The following is a 21,093-nucleotide window of genomic DNA, read 5'->3' as shown; positions in this document are numbered from 1 at the left end:
CTGACAACTGGCTGAATGGCAGAGCTCAGAGGGCTGTCATCAGCAGCGCTGAGTCTGGTTGGAGGCCGGTAACGAGTGGTGTCCCTCAGAGGTCAGTACTGGGCCCAGTCTTGTTCAACTTCTTCATCAACGACCTGGATGAAGAGTTAGAGTGTACCCTCAGCAAGTTTGCTGATGACACCAAACTGGGAGGAGTGGTGGATACACCAGCAGGCTGTGCTGCCATTCAGCGTGACCTGGACAGGCTGGAGAGTTGGGCAGAGAGGAACCTGATGAGGTTCAACAAGGGCAGTGGCAGGGTCCTGCCCCTGGGGAGGAACAACACCAAGCACCAGTACAGGCTGGGGCTGAGCTGCTGGAGAGCAGCTCTGTGGAGAGGGACTGGGAATGCTGCGGGACGACAGGGTGACCATGAGCCAGCAGCATGCCCTGGTTGCCAGGAAGGCCAGTGGGATCCTGGGGTGCATTAAGAGGAGTGTGGCCAGCAGGATGGAAACATCCAGGCTGCTTCCACAACTGTAGGTATCAGCTGAGTGTTTTCATCTGGTACTTCACAGAATCACAGAATCACAGAATAGTAGGGGTTGGAAGGGACCTCTGTGGGTCATCTAGTCCAACCTTCCTGCCGAAGCAGGGTCACCTACAGCACGCTGCACAGGACCTTGTCCAGGCAAGGTCCCTCACTCTGCAGGAGGGCAGTTTGGACCAACTGCAATATTGCATTTTGCTTCAGAAAAAAAAAAGATAACTTGTTCATTCTAGGCTTTGAGCAGTATTTTAGGTCAAGCCCAAGCAAATGCTATTGGGTGAGCAGCCTGGGTGATGTCTGCTGCAAGATATTGAGGTGTGTGAAAAATGTGTGCCACCCGCATTGGTATTTTGCCTTTGCAACCCCGGAAAATGGAAACACTCAGACTCCGTCCAGTTTCAGAGAACTTCAGGCACGTGATGCCCAAATTGGGAGCCTTGTTTCCATAGGTCCCTGTTCAAGGAACATGAATGGGACAATCCAGAGCGGGAGCTCAGTGGAGGTGGGCTGACTCACCCTGTGGAGAAAGCATTCCTTGAGTGCAAGAGGCATCCATGGACTTGGGTCATGCTTCATGCTATGATTAGCTCTTCCCACACTGCACGTCCTCCTGTACCACCACGGGAAACACAGCTAAGAAAGCTGTCATCGTTTAGGTGGGAAGGGAAAGCAGAAGGTCCTTGCATCTTCCATGCAAAAAGTCCACTCCAGTTGCTGGGTAGCAAGGGAGATATTGAAGCTGGGGTTTGTGGAGCAAAACCTGACCTGGGGGGGAGCAGTGGATGGGGAACGACACCTTGACATCTAAAAGGTTGGATGCCTAAAAGGTTTCTGCCTGCTGCTTTGGCCAAGGACTTGTACTGGGAAGAGCAGTTGTATACTGGAGAGTGTCACTATCTACAATGGCTTTTCCTGGGACGCTCTCAAACTTCTGCTCATCCCACAGGGTCACGCAGAGCTTGTCCAACACTAACATCAGAAAAACTAACTGCCAGGTTGGAGCGCTGTGTTGGTCATCCCTCATTAGCCATCGCAAGCCCGAGCACTAGCGCGGTGGGAATGACTCACCAGCACCGAGTTGTCTGCATCGATATTTACAACTCTGCAGCCGGCGGAACAGGGCGAGATGTATTCAATCGCGTTTGAGCCGCAGATGGGGTTGTAGGCTTTCTCGGGGCAGTTACACTGGAGGTTACATTCCAAGGCGTGGTGTCCATATTCAGAGCTACAACAGGAAGAAAATATTAACATATGGTATTGAGCATAATTAATACACATCTTATATAGACAATATACTGCATGTATATTAAGATTAGTAAAGAAACACATGATTACTTAGCAAAACCTTCCCCATATGTAAGTGAGGAGCCACAGAAAGTCCACTATAACCCCCCAAGCCTTTGCTCTGCCTGGGCAAAGCATCCTGACCACGAATGGTCAAGGGAGTTACCCACTTCCTTCATACTTGGTCCCTAACGTTGGGCAGTGCAACACCACATTGTGGGAGGTGGTGAGCTTCCCACTGAAGGCTCGGACCAGCTTCCACCGAGACCAGAGGATGCTGATAATGTGAAATGACAGCAACTTGGATCAAGCCTTGAGGGAAGACAAGGTCCTGCTCATGTTTAGCTGCGTAGCGAAGCAGCCATGGCTTTGAAGGCGTGATCCCAGGGCTGGCCCCTGTCCAAGCTGTTCATCTGCGAGTAACGCGCCGCACTTTCCAAGATGAAATTTTAATCTTGTGCTGTTTGTGCCAAAAATGCGTTCTCTTCGAGTTTCACAACCAGTCAATGAAGTTAGGAGTAAGGACTCAGCAGATTCAGTGTTTATTCACAAAAGCATTAATTTCTAGCTTTATTTTATCACCATTAACTTTTTCTCATGAGGGAATAAACCCATTTCTGGGTATTCTGCTTAACTCTCACCTCCACGCCAAGGAGTGCAGCTGGGGATGGAGGGTACCCACAGCCCTGGGAACAACCCACCCATGCCCAGCTTAGCTGGAGCTGTCGGTACCTCTCGCTGTAGGTAACGCCCGCGACCTTCTGCGTGGGGCAGCCGAGGAAGAGGAGGGGGAAAGCCAGGAGCAGGCAGAGGAACATGCCGAGGATGCACATGGCGCTGCATTGCCTCAGGGACATCTGGAACCGCTTCAGGATGGCACCACCCACCACGATGCCGACCATCGCCCCAGGGATGTTCACAGCACCTGGAGAAAGGCAGATCCTTGTTTTGCATCCCCCAAGCCATATCAGTCCCTTCATTACAGTGAAGGCCCAGAGGATTTGTTGTTGGATTCCTAGTTTTCAGCATCGGTGATCTGGAGGGGACCAAGTTTTTTGCAGGGGCTGGTGGAACGGTGCTAAGAAAGAGCAGTTTTGCAAAAACTGTGGGCTCCCACAGCAACCTGGCTGTCTTCTGTATCCACACATGGAAGATGCAGGGACCAGTGGAAAGCTTTGCTTCATCCAGCAAATGTGATTTTTCAGTGCCGACAGGAGAAAATACCAATGAAACCTGGAGAGGATATTTGATTTCTGCGTAATGCAGTAATGTGCCCACTTCTGTTGTCACCATTACAAAACCGTGAAGGTTTCCATGACAGACTCAGAGTTTTGCAAAACCCACCTTCATAATGGGATCCAAAGAAGTGCAAGCTGTTTAATTCAACGCAGAATCAACAGGGAGGTTGCTTTCAGCCCATAAATACCCACAAAATGAAGGGATTTCCAACTACAGAAAGCCATTTGATCTAACAGAAAGAGGCAAAGCAAGATTCAGTAGCTGGGAACAAAAGCTAGATAAATTCGAACAAGAAATACGGGGCACGTCTTTAACAGAGCGCGTAAATCAAGCCTGGGAACAGCTCAGCAGGGCACCTCAGTGGAGGACACCACTGCTTCGGCATTTAACCTTTCTGCCCGCATTTAGCATCGGCTGCTGGGCTTTGCCAGTCTGCTCTGCTCATTTCCTTCTGATTTATTTGTTGCAGACTTCAGAAGACTCTTTCTCTGAGGATGCATGCTGTTTGTTTAAAAGTATAGTTTAAATACTTCTGTGTCTAGATCTCTGAATTCTACAACTGATTATAAGAGCAGGGCTTTATTCTTCATATTTTTATTACCATGAGAAGCTCACACAGGGAGACCTCACCCTCAGACAGGACATTCTGGATATTACAACACAAGCAAAAGCAGTCTAATCTCATGAGCACTTGTCCTGCTTAACATTTACTCCTCTCCTTCACAACAATACCAACAGCAAGCAATTAGCCCAACCATTAGCCCAACAATTAGCCTGAAGAACAGAAGGCTGCGAGGGGACCTAATATATACTTACAAATATCTGAAGGGTGGGTGTCAGGAGGATGGGGCCAAGCTCTTTTCAGTAGTGCCCAGTGACAGGACAAGGGGCAATGGGCACAAACTGAGGCACAGGAAGTTCCGTCTGAACATGAGGAAGAACTTCTTCAGTCTGAGGGTGACGGAGCCCTGGCCCAGGCTGCCCAGGGAGGTTGTGGAGTCTCCTTCTCTGGAGATATTCCAGACCCGCCTGGACAAGGTCCTCTACAGCCTACTGGAGGTGACCCTGCTTCGGCAGGGGGGTTGGACTAGATGACCCACAGAGGTCCCTTCCAACCTCGACCATTCTGTGATTCTGTGATTCTGTGTTTACAAGCAGTTAGTGTGGCTACAGCAAACATTTGAAGAGTTTAGGCTCGATCGGTATACCAGCCTGACTGGTCCCTTGCTGCATGGTGTCTTCAAAATGCATGCATATATTTCTACAGTTCTTAATTTTATTTACTACCTACTTTTTAAAAGACCCTTAGCGCAATGATCAATGTAATCTCTACCACAGAAACACGCACGATTCATATCTGATGTTTCTTTGCTCCCTTGATGCAATGAGTTGGTTTCCTCTCCTTGATTATAGTGAACAGCTTTGAGATAACAAACATTTCCGCAGATCTTCAAAGATTTTATTCTAACAAGCTCAGGCTGCAATATAAAGGAAGGAAAGTGGACAGCAGCTGAGCAATTATATGTGCAAGGACCTTGTGCCACGTCTGTCTGTGGGTAATGGAAGGAGACTGGCAGTGCCAGAGGGACGTGTGCTTCTCAGTAATCTCTAGATTATTTTCTTAGAGGTGCTCAAAAGCTGGCAAGCCTTAACAGCAACGCTTACCGATGATCATGTTGGCGAAGGACGCCGTGATGGAGAACTGTCTCTCCAGGAACTTCCCCATGAATGTTGCTAAACCAGCAACCATGGCACAGAGGTTGACCTGAGCCAACACCACCAGCAGGTAGACAGGATGGCGCAGGTTCCTCAGCAGGACCAGAGGAAAATCTGAAAGGAAAAAGGGAGACCCGTTGCATACAGAAAAATATTAATGCATGGAAAGTGGCAAAACTTTGAATTTTCCTCCTTTTTTTTGTGCAGAATTAACTCTTTAGGAGTGGTGAGCTCTTCCGAACATTTCATCCACAAAAGGGCAGAATGTGTGCTTTCAGGGTTTATCATTTCAGGCCTTGACTACGTGACTATCTGGATATTAAAAAGTCAGGATGAAGCATCAGGACATTACAAAAATTAAACACCTGAAAAGTGCAAATCAGGGTGAGAGAGGGAAGCTGATGATCCCTCATCCGCACCTGCCTTAGGAACCAGCTGTGGGATGGGTCAATCAATGGCAGAAGTTAGTTGTTGCAATGAAGAAAAAAGCAGGGTTTTCAGTGCAAAGCATGTCCAGCCTCAAAGCAAACATCAGAAGAGAGCAACTCCTCTCTGGAAATCTCCCATCCTTGCAGAGCTCACCTCCTCATCTGTCAATCCTTTTGACTTGTTGCTAAGATCAATCATGCTTAGTTTCTTCTGAAGTCCACGTAGTTGAGGCTGGGAACTGCTCTAAACACATGTGCACAACAGGCAGTGTATAATGGGTCTGTGCCAGTGCAATGGGAAATTGTTGGAGGTGTCAGCATCAGAAGAAAGGGAAAGGGAAGGGAAGGGAAGGGAAGGGAAGGGAAGGGAAGGGAAGGGAAGGGAAGGGAAGGGAAGGGAAGGGAAGGGAAGGGAAGGGAAGGGAAGGGAAGGGAAGGGAAGGGAAGGGAAGGGAAGGGAAGGGAAGGGAAGAGAAAAAAGAATATTTTCAGTTGAAAGGGACCTACAAAAATCACCTAGTCCCACTGCCTGACCACTTCAGGGCGGAACAAAAGTTAAAACATATTATTAAGGGCATTTCCCAAATGCCTCAAACACTGACAGGCTTGGGGCATTGCCTGCCTCTCTAGAAGCTTGTTCCAGTGCTTGACCACCCATTTTTGGTAAAGAAATGCTTCCCAAACAAACCCTAAATGAAGCATCTTGACCCAAGAAAATTGAGATCTCACATCAACCCTTGGGTGACGTGCTCAGGCATCCCAGAACACCTGCTAACGCAGAGGACAAGTCCGCCACCTTCTGCAGCAATACCTCCTGCTGAGCTCTTCTTCAGAGCTGCTAGGGTCTGATGATGCCTGAGGAGAAAGGCAAGTGGCTCTGCGATAGTTTTTTAGCCTCAGGTGAACCTCTGTAAATACCGTCCCTAACTCCTGCCTTCAACGGGTGGACGGTACCAGGATGCCTGAGAGCAAGATGGAAACCTGCACGTCTTTTCCCCCGCTACCCATGGGCTGAGGGCTGCAGCGCTGGCTGGTTACAGGGGCTGCTACAAACACGCATGGCCTGAGAAAACACAGTCTCAGTTCCTCTCCCTGAATCTTTCTGGCAAGGCTGCTGCTAAAACAAATATGAAAGTAGCGGGGAAGTGATTAAAAGTTGATTTATTTGCTTGCTGCGGTTGCAATTTCAATGTCCTTTTTGTTTCAATGATAAAAAAGCATTTTTTGATTACAGGCAAGAAGCACTCCAGCAAATTCCCCTGCGGCTGAACCATCCCTGCTTGACAAAAAGATATGTTCAGCCTGCTCAGCAAAGACAGCGGCTCTGCTCCCAGCACCACAGCAGTTCTCCAGCCTGGAGTGACCTCTCCTTCGTCCACATCCTGAACCCACTTTCCGCTCACGCCTTTGGTCCCCCTAAACCATCGCCTTCCCCCGTGCTCATCATCCGGCTTTGCAGCAGTTGCGTAAGGGCAACCTCCAGACGAACAGATGATGAGTTTCCTAGATGAGGACCCTGAAAGCCAACATGTTGAAGCAGAGATAAGGAATTCACAGGGAGGATTAGTGCAATGGCCTGCCATAAATTAATGGCGTTCATTCTTAGCAGCTCACAAACAGCTGGGACAATCTTTGTATCTGCTCCAGCACAGAGGCACTGGGAGGCTGCAGTGGGGAGAACTATCTGGTGCTCATCTGGGAGATGCCACAAGCTGTTTATTTCTTTCAGCTGTCCTAAAAAGTTATGTGAAGAGCATAGCTCCCTCCGGGGATGCGAGGGGAACCCTCATACACAAAGGCAAAGCCCTTGTTCATGGGAGTATCGCCTCTCCAGCTCAGCACTCTGCTCCCAGGGTTAAGCAAGCAGCTGAAGACATGGGGGAGCAGCAAACACAGGGAACTACAGCAGGTCCAAGCATGCAAAGCACGTTCAAGGTCCCCGATATATTGACATGCTGGAGAGTGGGCAGGCTAGCAGTGCACCAGAGAGAGAATGAGCTGCGATGATATCTCTGTGCTAGACCAACATGAAGCCCAGAGAACATAGCCCAGTACAGGCTTGGGGCTGACCTGCTGGAAAGCAGCTCTGCGGAGAGAGACCTGGGTGTCCTGGTGGACGACAGGGTGACCATGAGCCAGCAGCGTGCCCTGGCTGCCAAGAAGGCCAGTGGTCTCCTGGGGTGCATTGAGAGCAGTGCGGCCAGCAGGTCGAGGGAGGTTCTCCTCCCCCTCTACTCTGCCCTGGTGAGGCCCCATCTGGAGTACTGTGTCCAGTGCTGGGCTCCCCAGTTCAAGAGAGATGAGGAGCTACTGGAGAGAGTCCAGCGGAGGGCTACGAGGATGAGGAGGGGACTGGAGCATCTCTCCTACGAGGAGAGGCTGAGGGAGCTGGGCTTGTTCAGCCTGAAGAAGAGAAGGCTGAGAGGGGACCTTAGAAATGCCTCTAAATATCTGCAGGGTGGGTGTCAGGAGGATGGGGCCAAGCTCTTTTCAATGGTGCCCAGTGACAGGACAAGGGGCACTGGGCACAAACTGAAGCCGAGGAAGCTCCAGCTGAACATGAGGAAGAACTTCTCCATTCTGAGGGTGACGGAGCACTGGCCCAGGCTGCCCAGAGGGGCTGTGGAGTCTCCTTCTCTGGAGATATTCAGGACGCGCCTGGACAAGGTCCCGTGCAGCCTGCTGTAGGTGACCCTGCTTTGGCAGGGGGGTTGGACTAGATGACCCACAGAGGTCCCTTCCAACCCCTAACATTCTGTGATTCCGTGATTCTGTGACTCTGTAAGTGGTTTTGCTTTTAAGCATCATCAGAAGTCTTGCTTTTTGACACGTACTCCTGCCTAGTTCCCTCACTGGAATATCTCAGACATCTTGCAAATATGAAACCTCTGCTTGCTTGCTGAAAGGTCTCCCAAGAGCTAATGCAGTCTTTTGTGGGAGGTAGTGCAAATCTTCCACCAGAAAGTGGGAATCTTCCACAAGAGAGATTTCTTTTCCCTAGAGCTCTTCGGTCTTTTCAACCAAGCTATGCCCCCCCTGCCACCCCAGATCAGAGCTATAAATCTACGACAGCGAGCAGGTCTCCTGCTTCATGGTGGGAGGCAGCAAGATTGCCATCCTTTGCAATCACCAGCTCCTTACTGGTTCCATCTTCCTTACAGGTCCAGAGAGGAAGCTGGGCAGATACTAAAAGCAAGTGGAAACTTCAAAATTATAATTTAAAAAAATCCTTGAAACTATTTTTAGGCACCACAGAGAAACAAACAAGTCGCAAGCCCAGTGTTTTAATTGCTTTGAAGATCACCTTTAATGGATTAATTCTCAGTATGTGCAACAGAAGCTGCACATCCTCCCAGGTGCCTTCAATAGAAGCCTAGAAATTAGCAATGGAAATGACTTCAGGCTGGCTAAATCCTACTTTCTTGATTACTGTGAGCAGGTCCGATGCCTGCAAAAGGAGCACTTTGTGAGTAGGAGGAGCAGGGTGCAACCCAATGTCACGCAGAGCATCTGTGCAAGAGCCAAGATCATTCCCCACAGTGCTCTGACTTTCCTACTTTTGAATAACTCCGGCGCTTGGAGCCCGCTCCCTTCTTGGGTAATTGACCTCATTGTTTGGAAATGTCCCCTGTGCTTTGCCTGAGTATTTATCCTGTACACAGCTCCATCCTGTTATTGCTGATTGTGGATGGAAAAGCTCTTCCTGTCCTTGAGGCAGAGTTCCCAGGGCTTTGCAAACTGCTCGCTGCTCATCACACCTTGCCCCAGCAAGATTTAGAGCCCAGTGGCTTCCAGAGAATGGAGAATGCAAAGCATCTAACCCGTCCTGATTCCATTCCCAATAAAGTTAACGGCAAAAATTCCTGCAAGCCTTATTTTACTCTCAGTTATCTCCATGTGCACTGAAGCAACAGAACGAATGACAAAATGCATTTCCTTCTCCATAATCATGCTTCATTTTGCATCATTTAAGCTGAAATAAGTGACTAAACAGCATTTTTCAACATCTTCCTCCTCCAGGTCAGCTTAGTAACTTAAGGCTTGCCTCTGCCAAGCTCTTAAGAAAATCACAGAATCACAGAATCACAGAATGTTTGGGGTTGGAAGGGACCTCTGTGGGTCACCCAGTCCAACCCCCTGCCCAAGCAGGGTCACCCAGAGCAGGCTGCACAGCACCGCGGCCAGGCAGGTCTTGAATATCTCCAGAGAAGGAGACTCCACAGCCCCTCTGGGCAGCCTGGGCCAGGGCTCTGTCAACCTCAGAGGGAAGAAGCTCTTCCTCATGTTCAGCTGGAACTTCCTCTGCTTCAGTTTGTGCCCAATGCCCCTTGTCCTGTCGCTGGGCACCACTGGAAAGAGTCTGGCCCCGTCCTCCTGACACCCACCCTGAAGAGATTTAGAGGCATTTCTAAGGTCCCCTCTCAGCCTTCTCTTCTCCACGCTGAACAAGACCAGCTCCCTCAGCCTCTCCTCGTAGGAAAGATGCTCCAGTCCCCTCACCTTCCTTGTAGCCCTCCGCTGGACTCTCTCCAGTAGCTCCTCATCTCTCTTGAACTGGGGAGCCCAGCACTGGACACAGCACTGCAGATGGGGCCTCCCCAGGGCAGAGCAGAGGGGGAGGAGAACCTCCCTCGACCTGCTGCCCACACTCCTCCTCATGCACCCCAGGAGACCATTGGCCTTCTTGTCATCCAGGGCACACTGCTGGCTCATGGTCACCCTGTCGTCCCCCAGCATTCCCAGTCCCTCTCCGCAGAGCTGCTCTCCAGCAGGTCAGCCCCAGCCTGTACTGGTGCCTGGGGTTGTTCCTCCCCAGGTGCAGGACCCTGCCCTTGCCCTTGTTGAACCTCATCAGATTCCTCTCTGCCCAACTCTCCAGCCTGTCCAGGTCTCGCTGGATGGCAGCACAGCCTGTCGGTGTATCCACCACTCCTCCCAACGCTTCAAGGCACTCTGCAGCCTTATCCTGCTCAAGGAGCAGCCTCGAGTGCTTTGCTGAATCACAGCCTAACCAGGCATGCCTTTCTGTCCTGGAGTTTCACCCAGCTTGGGATGGGTCTGGAGCAGGGCCTGCATTTTCCCCACCCGTCAAGGAAAGCGGTCCCTGTTCCCTGCATCTGGCAGGCAATGGGACACTTCCCAACGGGAGACGCTGCCTTCCTCCCAGGCAGAACATTCCTGGTACCCGGTTGAGTTTCCAGCCATACCATATGGGTGGTCCATGTGAAAGTACAAGGCCAGTCTGCAAAACGCTCTAACACCAGCAATGAGCCAACTCCAATTGTTGACTCAACTGACTCCAACCCCAAGCACTTTGTCTGGGAAGACCCAGCACCGATGATGCAAAGTACCTTCTAACTGAAAGTGGATGAAGATCTGCAGATGAGCTAAATAAAAAAGCACAACCCAAATCTCCAGGCCCGTTTTTCAACCTACTTGCTGTATTCAAGCACCTCAGTCAGAGGGAGGACTCTGTCTCATGGGTGGTGCAGGAAGAACAGGACTGAAATATCACAGGGAACAATCTGGGATCTTGTGAGGTCCTTGACTGATCCAATCCCTGCTGGCATCCTAATGCTTTCCTTCATCCTACCCTGAACAGGGGACCCATAGTGATCAGCAACCTTCACCCGACCCCAAACAGGGGACCCATAGCCACCAACGACCTTCATCCCACCCCAAACAGGAGACCCATAACCATCAGTGACCTTCACCCCATCCCAAACAGGGGACCTATAGCCTTCAACATTGGGCAGGTCTGGGGATGCCTGTCCCAGGGACAGCACCAAGTTACCAGGCAGCTCTGGGAAGGGAACCATCTGTAAACACTCCCCTCAAGATGCAGATGGACCAGCAAGCAGATGAGATCCAACCCACTTCTTGCCAACAGCCATCTCCAGCTTTAGGCTTATCCCCTTGCCCATAAAATGAGCATATTTTTCACAAGCAGTGGAAAGCTGTGAGCATAAGACTGACTTAATATACAGGTTACTATTTCTCTTGTAAGATATTCTAGGAATCTGCTTCATGTCTTTTCTGCTGGTGGATTTGCACTACCGATCTCCTAAATGCCCATCTCCTGCCTTTCTGCAAAGTGGGCTCCTGCTCCCCATGCCACGTGCAGAGACGCCAGATGAAATCAGAAAAACCAAGCAGGTACCACTCAAACATTTCACAGCACAACCCCATCGGTCCCAGCCTCCCGAGACCAGCAAAGCAGGTCCCCTCTCCTTCAGGAGCCATCATCCTTTTGTAGTGGGGTGTGGCCTGAAAAGGGCTCACTACGCACTTGGTAGAGGGAGAGCACTGTCCTCCAGCACTTTGCCATCACATGTGCTACAAGGATGATGAGGGGACTGGAGCATCTCTCCTCTGAGGAGAGGCTGAGGGAGCTGGGCTTGTTTAGCCTGGAGAAGGCTGAGAGGGGACCTTAGAAATGCCGATAAATATCTTGAGGATGCGTGTCAGGAGGACGGGGCCAGACTCTTTCCAGTGGTGCCCAGCGACAGGACAAGGGGCAACAGGCACAAACTGAGGCACAGGAAGTTCCAACTGAACATGAGGAAGAACTTCTTCCCTCTGAGGTTGATGGAGCCCTGGCACAGGCTGCCCAGGAAGGTTGTGGAGTCTCCTTCTCTGGAGATATTCAGGACCTGGCTGGACGTGGTCCTGTGCAGCCTGCTCTGGGTGACCCTGCTTCGGCAGGGGGTTGGACTGGGTGACCCACAGAGGTCCCTTCCAACCTTTGCCATGCTGGGATTCTGTGATTCTGTGTTTCGTTCTGTCCCGCTTTTTAAACAACAGAAGGTATAAAATTGCAAGATGGTTCAGGATGGAAAATCTCCAAATGCTGTTTTCATAAATCATTATGTAGAAAAGAATAGTTAAAATAAAGAGGAGAGAATGCTTGGTGTTGGAAAGAAGAAACAAAATAAGTACGAGAGTCACAAAATGGGAGGTAAAATTCCTTTCTAGTGACCCGTAGGTGAGCTAGCACTGAAGTTTTTAGACTTCAAGTTGTTCTCACCTAACCATCACACACTAGCTACCGTCCAGTTTCTGGCTCTAAAAAGAGCTTTCTATTTAAAATCCCAGTGATTTCATCAAGATTGCTCTCCTGACAAAAAATACAGACACTTCATTTTTATTCAGGACTTGGCTTTAGGGGATAAATTCTCAGAAATAATGAATTTATCAGCACGGCTCTCACAGCCCTGACAACAGCAACCCCGATGCAAGCCCTGAGCCAAATCCACAGCTCGAGCAGAGGTAAGACATTTCCTCCTCTCCTCACCCAGAAGCAGGGAGCTTGTTTTTATTCATTTTTCAGAGGCAAAGAGCAGAGTGTCGGCGTGAAAATCCTACCCGAGCGCTATAAATCTGCTCCTACGCAATCGCTTCCATCGCGCAGGTTTTCTAAATGACAGTGCAACGAGGTCAGCGGGGGAATAAACCCCCGGCTTGCTCCTCTAATTTCACATTATCCCCTCACAGGATGGTGAGGGGACTGGAACATCTCCACTACGAGAAGAGGTTGAGGGAACTGGGCTTGTTCAGCCTGAAGAAGAGAAGGCTGCGAGGGGACCTTATAAATGCCTACAAATATCTGAAGGGTGGGTGTCAGGAGGATGGGGCCAAGCTCTTTTCAATGGTGCCCAGTGACAGGACAAGGGGTAATGGGCACAAACTGAGGCACAGGAAGTTCCGTCTGAACATGAGGAGGAACTTCTTCTCTCTGAGGGTGACGGAGCACTGGAACAGGCTGCCCAGGGAGGTTGTGGAGTCTCCTTCTCTGGAGATATTCAAGACCCGCCTGGACAAGGTCCTGTGCAGCCTGCTGTAGGTGACCCTACTTCGGCGGGGGGGTTGGACTAGATGACCCACAGAGGTCCCTTCCAACCCCTACTATTCTGTGATTCTGTGATTCTGTGATTAGGCTAGCGAGCCAACGGTGCAGCCAGCAGAATAAAAAACTGCCTACGCTCGTCTGGCTGCGCCGGCCCTGCACTGACCTTCATAAACCAGAGAATTTCCAATAAATTAAAGGCATAATATTCAGGAAATATGGAGGAAGCTGACACAGGTTGACTTCAGAGGGTCACTATCCTTAAGTAATTGCCAAAGCGCAGAGTATTTCCTTCAAAAAAAGCGATCCTGAGCGATAACCTCCACAGACCAAAGCCCAGCTGATTCCCCTCAGCACAAAGAGCCTACTCCTTTCTAAACAAGCTAATTGCACCGGATTAAGACCACCCTGTGCAAACATGCATCTGATTTTAACTGCTTAGACTCTGGCTCCAGGCAGCACCGGCCATCCTCCGTGGGACAGAGAAGGCCGTCTGGCTCTGGTATTGTCACCAGCCTTGAAAGAGGGGATCTGAGGAGGCTTCTGGGGATCACAGAATCACAGAATGGTAGGGGTTGGAAGGGACCTCTGTGGGTCATCTAATCCAACCCTCCTGCTGAAGCAGGGTCACCTACAGTAGGCTGTAGCGGACCTTGTCCAGGTGGGTCTTGAACATCTCCAGAGAAGGAGACTCCACAACCTCCCTGGGCAGCCTGTTCCAGTGCTCCGTCACCCTCAGAGGGAAGAAGTTCCTCCTCATGTTCAGACGGAACTTCCTGTGCTTCAGTTTGTGCCCATTTGTTTCAGTTTGTGCCCATTGTGCCATTGAAGAGCTGCCAGTGCTGCTGGGGGTCTGATTCCTGCTATCACCTGGAAGCTGAGGAAGAGCAGCTGGATGCACCCACACTGCAAAACCCCTCTAACTGGGGGCCTCTTTCTCTTCCCATGGCTCTGCTCTGGGCTCACAGCTTCCATCCCTCTTTCCTGCCTGGCTTTGGGCTCCAGTGAGGTTTCGGCCTCCATTTCCCACTGCCCAGACGAGCCATAAAGCCACGCGACGTTCAGAGCTACCAACCCCAGATGCTCTGATCAGGACGTGATGGCAAACATCTGCTGTGAGCAGGCCAGGAAGAGATCTGCAGATCTAATTAAACCCAACAGTACGCCTAAGTTGCATCTTGAGGGCTTATCTAGGTGGTAGGCTGAGCACAGGGAGGAACATCCCTTCTTACCAGCATTGCAACCCTTTGCTCATTGCCAGGACGCGTGTTTGTGCAAGAGGAGAAACTCCGTCCAAGTGGGAGGCGGGGGATGCACACACTTACGTTTGATGAACTTCGTTAGCGAGAGGTTTTGCACGTGTTCAGATCTCAACCTGAGCTGGCTGAGCATGTCCTTGCTCTTCTTGCTGTCTCTCTCCTTCCCACTCACCACCTGGGGACAGACGAGATGCTGTCACTGCACCGACCATGCCAAAGTTTCTACTGAACTCACTTTTTCTCTCCCAAATCATGACGGACAGTAGCCCATGCTTCTTGCAGATGGATTCTGCAATGTTTCTGGGTTTGGCCAGCACCACCCGTGTCCAGCGTGTGATGTGCACCGCTGCCGGGCAGGTATCCTTCCACCCATGGCTGCTGATCCATGCCTGCATCGTCGAGTTTCTGGGGGCACTGAGAGCATCCATGCATATGTCTGTGTTGTAGGGGTAAGAGCCCACTTCCCCCACTTTCCCCAACAGCAATGTTCTTCATAATTTCTTCATAATCACACTTCATAAATGTTGAGCTGGACCATTACCCAGGTACAGCACACCATGTGCTCAGCTCACATAAATATGGAAATGTGGGAGGTGTACAACTTTGCACTGGGAAAGATGGATACCCTTAGGGAGATGCTTTTCTTCCCCAGAGGGTCCATTTTGGCCCAGTGTGAGGGGGAAGCAGGCACAAGAACCCAAGGAAGGATGCAGCTAGACCTCCGCCCAAAGCAGGTTTGGACACTGATTTTTGGATGGAGGATGAGCATTTCCCCGCGTGTAGCGTAACAAGCTGCAAGGAGAGCAGGCAGCATTGTAGGAGGAAAAGGTTGGGCTAGATGACCTCTAAAGGTCCCTTCCAACACAGAACATTCTATGACTCCCTGAAAATATCCAGGCAAGGAGGGGGTTTGTGTTGGAGGCAAAATATTTTTCACCTCCTAAGCGGAGAGGGGCTGACCCAGAGCCACCCTGAGTAAGGACGTATCGGGGGTCATGGGGAACAGCTACAGACCCCTCCCCTCTCCCAGCCGCTTTCCACTCTTCTTCTGCTCCTGGAAATCTCAGCTGAATGCTAGCAACTCCTGCTCTCTTTAATGCTTTTAATTTTCTTTAGCCACTTCTTTCCGACTGGACAGCAGCAGTACGGAAGGGACATCATCTCCCACCCCAGTCCATGGAAGGGGACAGATAGAATCATAGAATCATAGAATTGTTTAGGTTGGGAAAGACTAACATCATTGAGTCCAACTGTTAACCTAGCACTGCCCAGTCCACCACTAAACCATGTCCCTAAGTGCCACATCTACATGTCTTTTAAATGCCTCCAGGGATGGTGACTCCACCTCTTCCCTCTGTAGCCTGTTCCAATGCTTGACTGCCCTTTTGGTGAACAAATTTTTCCCAATATCCAATCTAAACCTCCCCTGATGCAACTTGAGACCATTTCCTTTTGTCCTATTGCTTGTTACTTGGGAGAAGACACCAGCACCCACCTCACTACAACCTCCTTTCAGGTGTTTGTAGAGAGCAATAAGGTCTCCCCTGAGCCTCTTTTTCTCCAGGCTGAACAACCCCAGTTCCCTCCACTGCTTCTCAGAAGACTTGTGCTCTCGACCCTTCACCAGCTTCATTGCCCTTTTTTGGACACGCTGCAGCACCTCAATGTCTTTCTTGAAGTGAACACAGTATTCAAGGTGTGGCCTCACCTCAGCCTCACCTCACCTCACCGCTCCCCGAGTTTTCCTTCTCTGTTCAGAGGAACAACACTTTGCAGCTGGACATCAGACAGGTCCAGGCAGCTCTGCTTAATTCAGCCTCAGCTGGTTTTGCAGCTCTGCAGGACACTAACCCGGGTGTCATGCTGCCACCGCTCACAAGCAAAGAGGTGCCAGCAGGAGATGGAAGGTGGAGGGCTTGGATCATCTAAGGTCCATCCCAGCCTCTTTAGGAGACGACTGCACGTCCGAGGCAAGTGTCCAACATCCCGTCAGCAAGCGGGAGGCCAAGGGAGGGGAGGGTTTCTTGGATGTGCATCCCTTCCCCTGTTCTGCAGGCTTTTAGCAGAACGGCTGGATGGAGGGCATTAATTCGATTAGATGTGCTACTACGCATATGTAATAGCAGAAAGTGTTCAGCGGGAGCGTGGTTTTCACGGAAAACTGCAGCATATTTTTAGCCAGAAGGGCAGAGCCAGCGGCCCCGTCTCTGACATCCCACATCAGCTCAGCAACGCTGCGTTTACAACTCTTGACACGAATTTAAATGAGTCAGACAAATGAGTTCATTCAACAGAAATCAGATCTTCATAATTCACAGAAGGAACTGGACAGCTCTTTGGCTAAAATGATCTCTTTTCCTTTGAAACCAAGACTGATTATTAGACATCAGAGAGGTCAAAATGTCCCATGCTGTGAATGCCACATTCCCTTTCTGAAGTGCCTCTACAAGGCAAAACCAATAAAGCTCTTTTCATGTTTTTTATTGGTAGAGCTTGGGGTTTAATACGTTTTTCAAATGCAAAGATAAAATCCAGCTTCCTTGCACTTTTCAATTAGGTTACCAGGTCTCTTCTCTCTGCTCTGAAACGTCATTGCTTTCCAAAATTATGTTCAAGCTGTTACTGACTGCGGCTTTCTCAGCTTCCAGCTGTCTGTACTTCAGAGACCTAACAGTCTGCTGGGCACTGTCTACACATCTGAAAAAAAAAAAACCAAAATAGTCCCAAATCCCCCCAGAATTCCCAGTCTGGGATGCCTCTGTGTGAGCGTGACCCTTGCAAGCGGGAGATTTCTGTGCACATCTGCTGTCTCAGCATCCACACAAGGAGCAGCTGCTGTTTGCACATGGAGCAAAGCCCTAGAGGAGGAGGAAAACTCCTCTCCCCATGTCAGCTTGGCCCCACGATATATTTTTTTTTGCTGCCTGAAAGGATCGGGAAATTCATTCCTCTGGGATGAAGCAGGCACATTCGCACGCCGGGGAAGAAAGCTGCGGAGGGACCGGCACTAATCCTGCCTCCTCCTGCAGGGAGGTGAATGGTGCTGGCTCTACCATCGATGTTCAAGCCCTGCCAACGACGCTGTGCTCCTGCCGCAGGGGATTTTAGCAGATTACGCAGAGCGGACGATTTGGCAAAGCGGAGTCGGTAGGTGCAATCACAGGGGCTGGTTGCTCAGCGATCCCCCGGCCGTCTGCCGCAGCATCATGCCAAGGAAAAATAAACAAATGTGGGAAATGTCTTGCAAAATTCTTGGATTTTTTTCAGGATGATTCCCTAGAGGACTCAGTTTCCTGGTGCACATAGAATCACAGAATCATTAAGGTTGGGAAAGACCTCTGAGACCATCAAGTCCAACCATCCACCCAACACCACCATGCCTGCTCAACCATGTCCCCAAGGGCCACATCCACATGGTTACTGAATCCCTCCAGGGATGGGGACTCCACCACTGCCCTGGGCAGCCTGGGACAAGGCCTGACCACTCTTTCAGGAAAGAAATTTTTCCTGATATCCAATCTGAACCTCCCAGTGATGCAACCTGAGGCCATTGCCTCTTGTCCTGTCGCTGGGGGAGAAGACACCAAGCCCCCCTCACTACACCCTCCTGTCAGGTAGTTTAGAGAGCGAGAAGGTCTCCCCTCAGCCTCCTCTTCTCCAGATATCCACCAGTGAAGGGGCTCTCGTTGCATCTCAAGTTTTTGCAACAGGATGTGATCTATCGCCATCACTTCTAGCCTCAGGGGAAGGAGGCAGACAGGCTTTTGAGGAAGGAGGATGAAGTTCCCCCACACTTTCCTTTAGAAAAAGCAACCCCAACCTGAATTTGACCTGGGGAAAACCCCCCTTTCCCTGAACAGAGATGAATAAATCGGGTATGACTGAGCAGGGCTGAGATCTGGACTTGCTTTGCAGGAAAGGCAAATGAAGGCAGCTTGCCCACGAGCCGGGCTCCTGTTTTCACCTTCCTGCTATTACACCTGCGAGAAGGGCAGCCAGAAGTCCTGCAGTCTGGTTTTATTCAAATATGCCACTGGAAAAAGGGATAAACGACCTGCTCTGCGACAAAGAGGTTTTCCTCGCTTAATTTGAGGCTTCTGCAGAGTTTTCCTCTGGCTGTGCACAACCTGGCGCTTGTGGCTTAGTGAAAAATAAGGTCAGAGGAGCCATTTTCATACTAAACAAGCAAAATGTAAAACCTCATAGCTTGAAAAAGAATTATTTCCCTCCTGACAGGGTCAAGTTCCCCGTAAACACTTCATTATGCCTCTTCCAGCAAGTGTGGGACCCCATTTCCCAGAGTGGTAAAATAACCGGCCGACAGGCACCTTGCTCGTGCAAAACGGGATGATTGTTTTTAGCTAACGTTTGCACCCGCCTTTAAAGCTCCCTGGGGAAAATCCAGAGACCAGCCCATTCCCGTAACACGCCAGTGGCACCACCCTGCCCTGCCGCTTGGCCCCCAGTTGCTCCCCAGATAGTGCCCTGTATTTCTAGACTGCCTTTGCTGAGGCTGTAGGAGATTTAATGAGGCAGCTTCAGAGCATCGCAGGAGCAAAGGATTGCAGACAAAGACTTAGATTTCCCCGTCCCCGTTCTTTAACCTTTCCCCGTTAACTGATAACCCAAATTGGAGCAGGTGTTTAAGAGAGTTCCCTGTCGGTTGTTTTCACTTCAGCTTTTCAAGAAGGATGAGGAGCTACTGGAGAGAGTCCAGCGGAGGGCTACAAGGATGGTGAGGGGACTGGAGCATCTCCACTACGAGGAGAGGTTGAGGGAACTGGGCTTGTTCAGCCTGAAGAAGAGAAGACTGCGAGGGGACCTTATAAATGCCTACAAATATCTGCAGGGTGGGTGTCAGGAGGATGGGGCCAAGCTCTTTTCAGTGGTGCCCAGTGACAGGACAAGGGGCAATGGGCACAAACTGAGGCACAGGAAGTTCCGTCTGAACATGAGGAGGAAATTCTTCCCTCTGAGGGTGACGGAGCACTGGAACAGGCTGCCCAGAGGGGTTGTGGAGTCTCCTTCTCTTGAGATATTCAAGACCCGCCTGGACAAGGTCCTGTGCAGCCTGCTGTAGGTGACCCTGCTTCGGCAGGGGGGTTGGACTAGATGACCCACAGAGGTCCCTTCCAACCCCTACTATTCTGTGATTCTGTGATTCTGTGATTCGCGTGCACTGGAAGCGCACCGGGTCACTGCTGAATAAACGTGGGACGATTTGTGTAAGTGCAGGCGTTCCGTCCCGAGACGGAAAGCGGCGAAGTTATTTTTCGCTTCCTCAGCGCCGTTTCACAATGTCTCTGCCTGCACAGAAGGGTCGAGTCGCTGCCCCAGCGCCGTCCCACCACGCTGGACCTGGGATGACCTCTGGGACCCCTGGGGACATCCGTGACCAGAGCTGTCAGCTGTTTGCACGCTACAAATATCCTCCACGGGTTATGGGGCCAAGCTCTTTTCAGTGGTGCCCAGTGACAGGACAAGGGGCAATGGGCACAAACTGAGGCACAGGAAGTTCCGTCTGAACATGAGGAAGAACTTCTTCACTCTGAGGGTGACGGAGCACTGGAACAGGCTGCCCAGGGAGGTTGTGGAGTCTCCTTCTCTGGAGATATTCAAGCCCCGCCTGGACAAGGTCCTGTGCAGCTTGCTGTAGCTGACCCTGCTTCGGCAGGAGGGTTGGACTAGATGACCCAAGAGGTCCCTTCCAACCCCTACTATTCTGTGATTCTGTGGGTTGGGAAGTCCCCAACAACCCCAACACAGGGCAGGAGGCTCTTTGCAGGCTCGGGCACGCTGGTGCAATCCCATGAGCAGCACCAGCATCCACGGGGCACCTTCAGGGCAGGACAGGAGGGGTCCCAGACACATTTTACAAGAGCGTCTCCTCATCATAGACCTTCTCCTTTGGGACTGGAGGGACAGACGTTGCTGGACCTTGCCAAGCAATTCCACCTCCAGCAGCAACGACAATGCCCAAACATTTGAGATGGACAAATGTTGCCAGGACACAAACACGTGTCATCAAGGTTTCTTCTTGCTTGTAGCCCCCTCCTGCCACTGTGCACCAGGTGCTTTTTGGGATGAAAAATGTCGATCCAGTCTGCAGGTTGTGGTCCTAAAGTTGCCAGCTTTCCCCGCTCCATGGTTTGAAGCACTGCCCAGACAGACAGGGTTTGCCCTGGGAAATGGAAGGTGACTTCTTCACCCTCTGCTCTGCCATGTATATCTCCTCCAAGACAAAGCTGCATGTCCAGCTTGGCGTTCCCCTCTTTCCTCAAGCATCTGCTCCAGCCATCCAGCAGGGCAATTGAAAGTAAAATCTGGAGATATTGCACAGATGACTGGGGACATGTTCCCCACCATCCCACCAGAAAATCCCATCAGATGCACTTTGCTAGGCTGTCACAGAGCTGTCACATTGCTGCACACCCTGAGCACTCCCACATTTCACGTCCTTCCAGCTCCATCGTGAAAAAAACCCAGAAATCCACCTCCTTTGTTCTGCAAAGGATTTCATCTCCCATTCTCTCCGTCCCATCCCATGGGAGATGACCATGCCCCTTCCACCATCCCATTAGCAACGTAGAGGAAGAGGCGTGATTTCTTTCCATCCCATTTTTGCACTTCTCCCAGTTGAAGTGCCACACGTGAAGCTTTGAGATGGAGAAGGACCCAACACGAAAGAGGCATCACCCTGCTCATCTCTGCTGGTTGGCATCCACATGTCCCCAGACGGATGGGGACCTTGGGTTAGGGGCTGATGGATCAGCAGCAGCCTGTTCTCTCTCC

General features: G+C 50.7%; 1 protein-coding gene across 3 annotated transcripts in view; it reads right to left on the bottom strand.

Moving 5' to 3' along the window:
* SLCO2B1 (solute carrier organic anion transporter family member 2B1) overlaps window positions 1–21,093 on the bottom strand; it is a 72,239-nt gene that overhangs the window by 9,199 nt on the left and 41,947 nt on the right. For all 3 annotated transcript variants that reach the window (XM_075414674.1, XM_009943301.2, XM_075414684.1), the window contains 4 exons: window positions 14,368–14,476; window positions 4,718–4,882; window positions 2,546–2,738; window positions 1,598–1,754 (listed from right to left, as the gene is read on the bottom strand). In XM_075414674.1, coding sequence (XP_075270789.1) covers window positions 1,598–1,754; window positions 2,546–2,738; window positions 4,718–4,882; window positions 14,368–14,476 — 624 coding nt within the window. The remainder of the gene's footprint in view (window positions 1–1,597; window positions 1,755–2,545; window positions 2,739–4,717; window positions 4,883–14,367; window positions 14,477–21,093) is intronic.

This window comes from Opisthocomus hoazin, chromosome 1 (genome assembly GCF_030867145.1).
Source record: "Opisthocomus hoazin isolate bOpiHoa1 chromosome 1, bOpiHoa1.hap1, whole genome shotgun sequence".
In the NCBI taxonomy this organism is placed as follows: domain Eukaryota; kingdom Metazoa; phylum Chordata; class Aves; order Opisthocomiformes; family Opisthocomidae; genus Opisthocomus; species Opisthocomus hoazin.
Note: the sequence above shows the minus strand (reverse complement) of the source record. Positions and strands in the feature narration are given on the sequence as shown.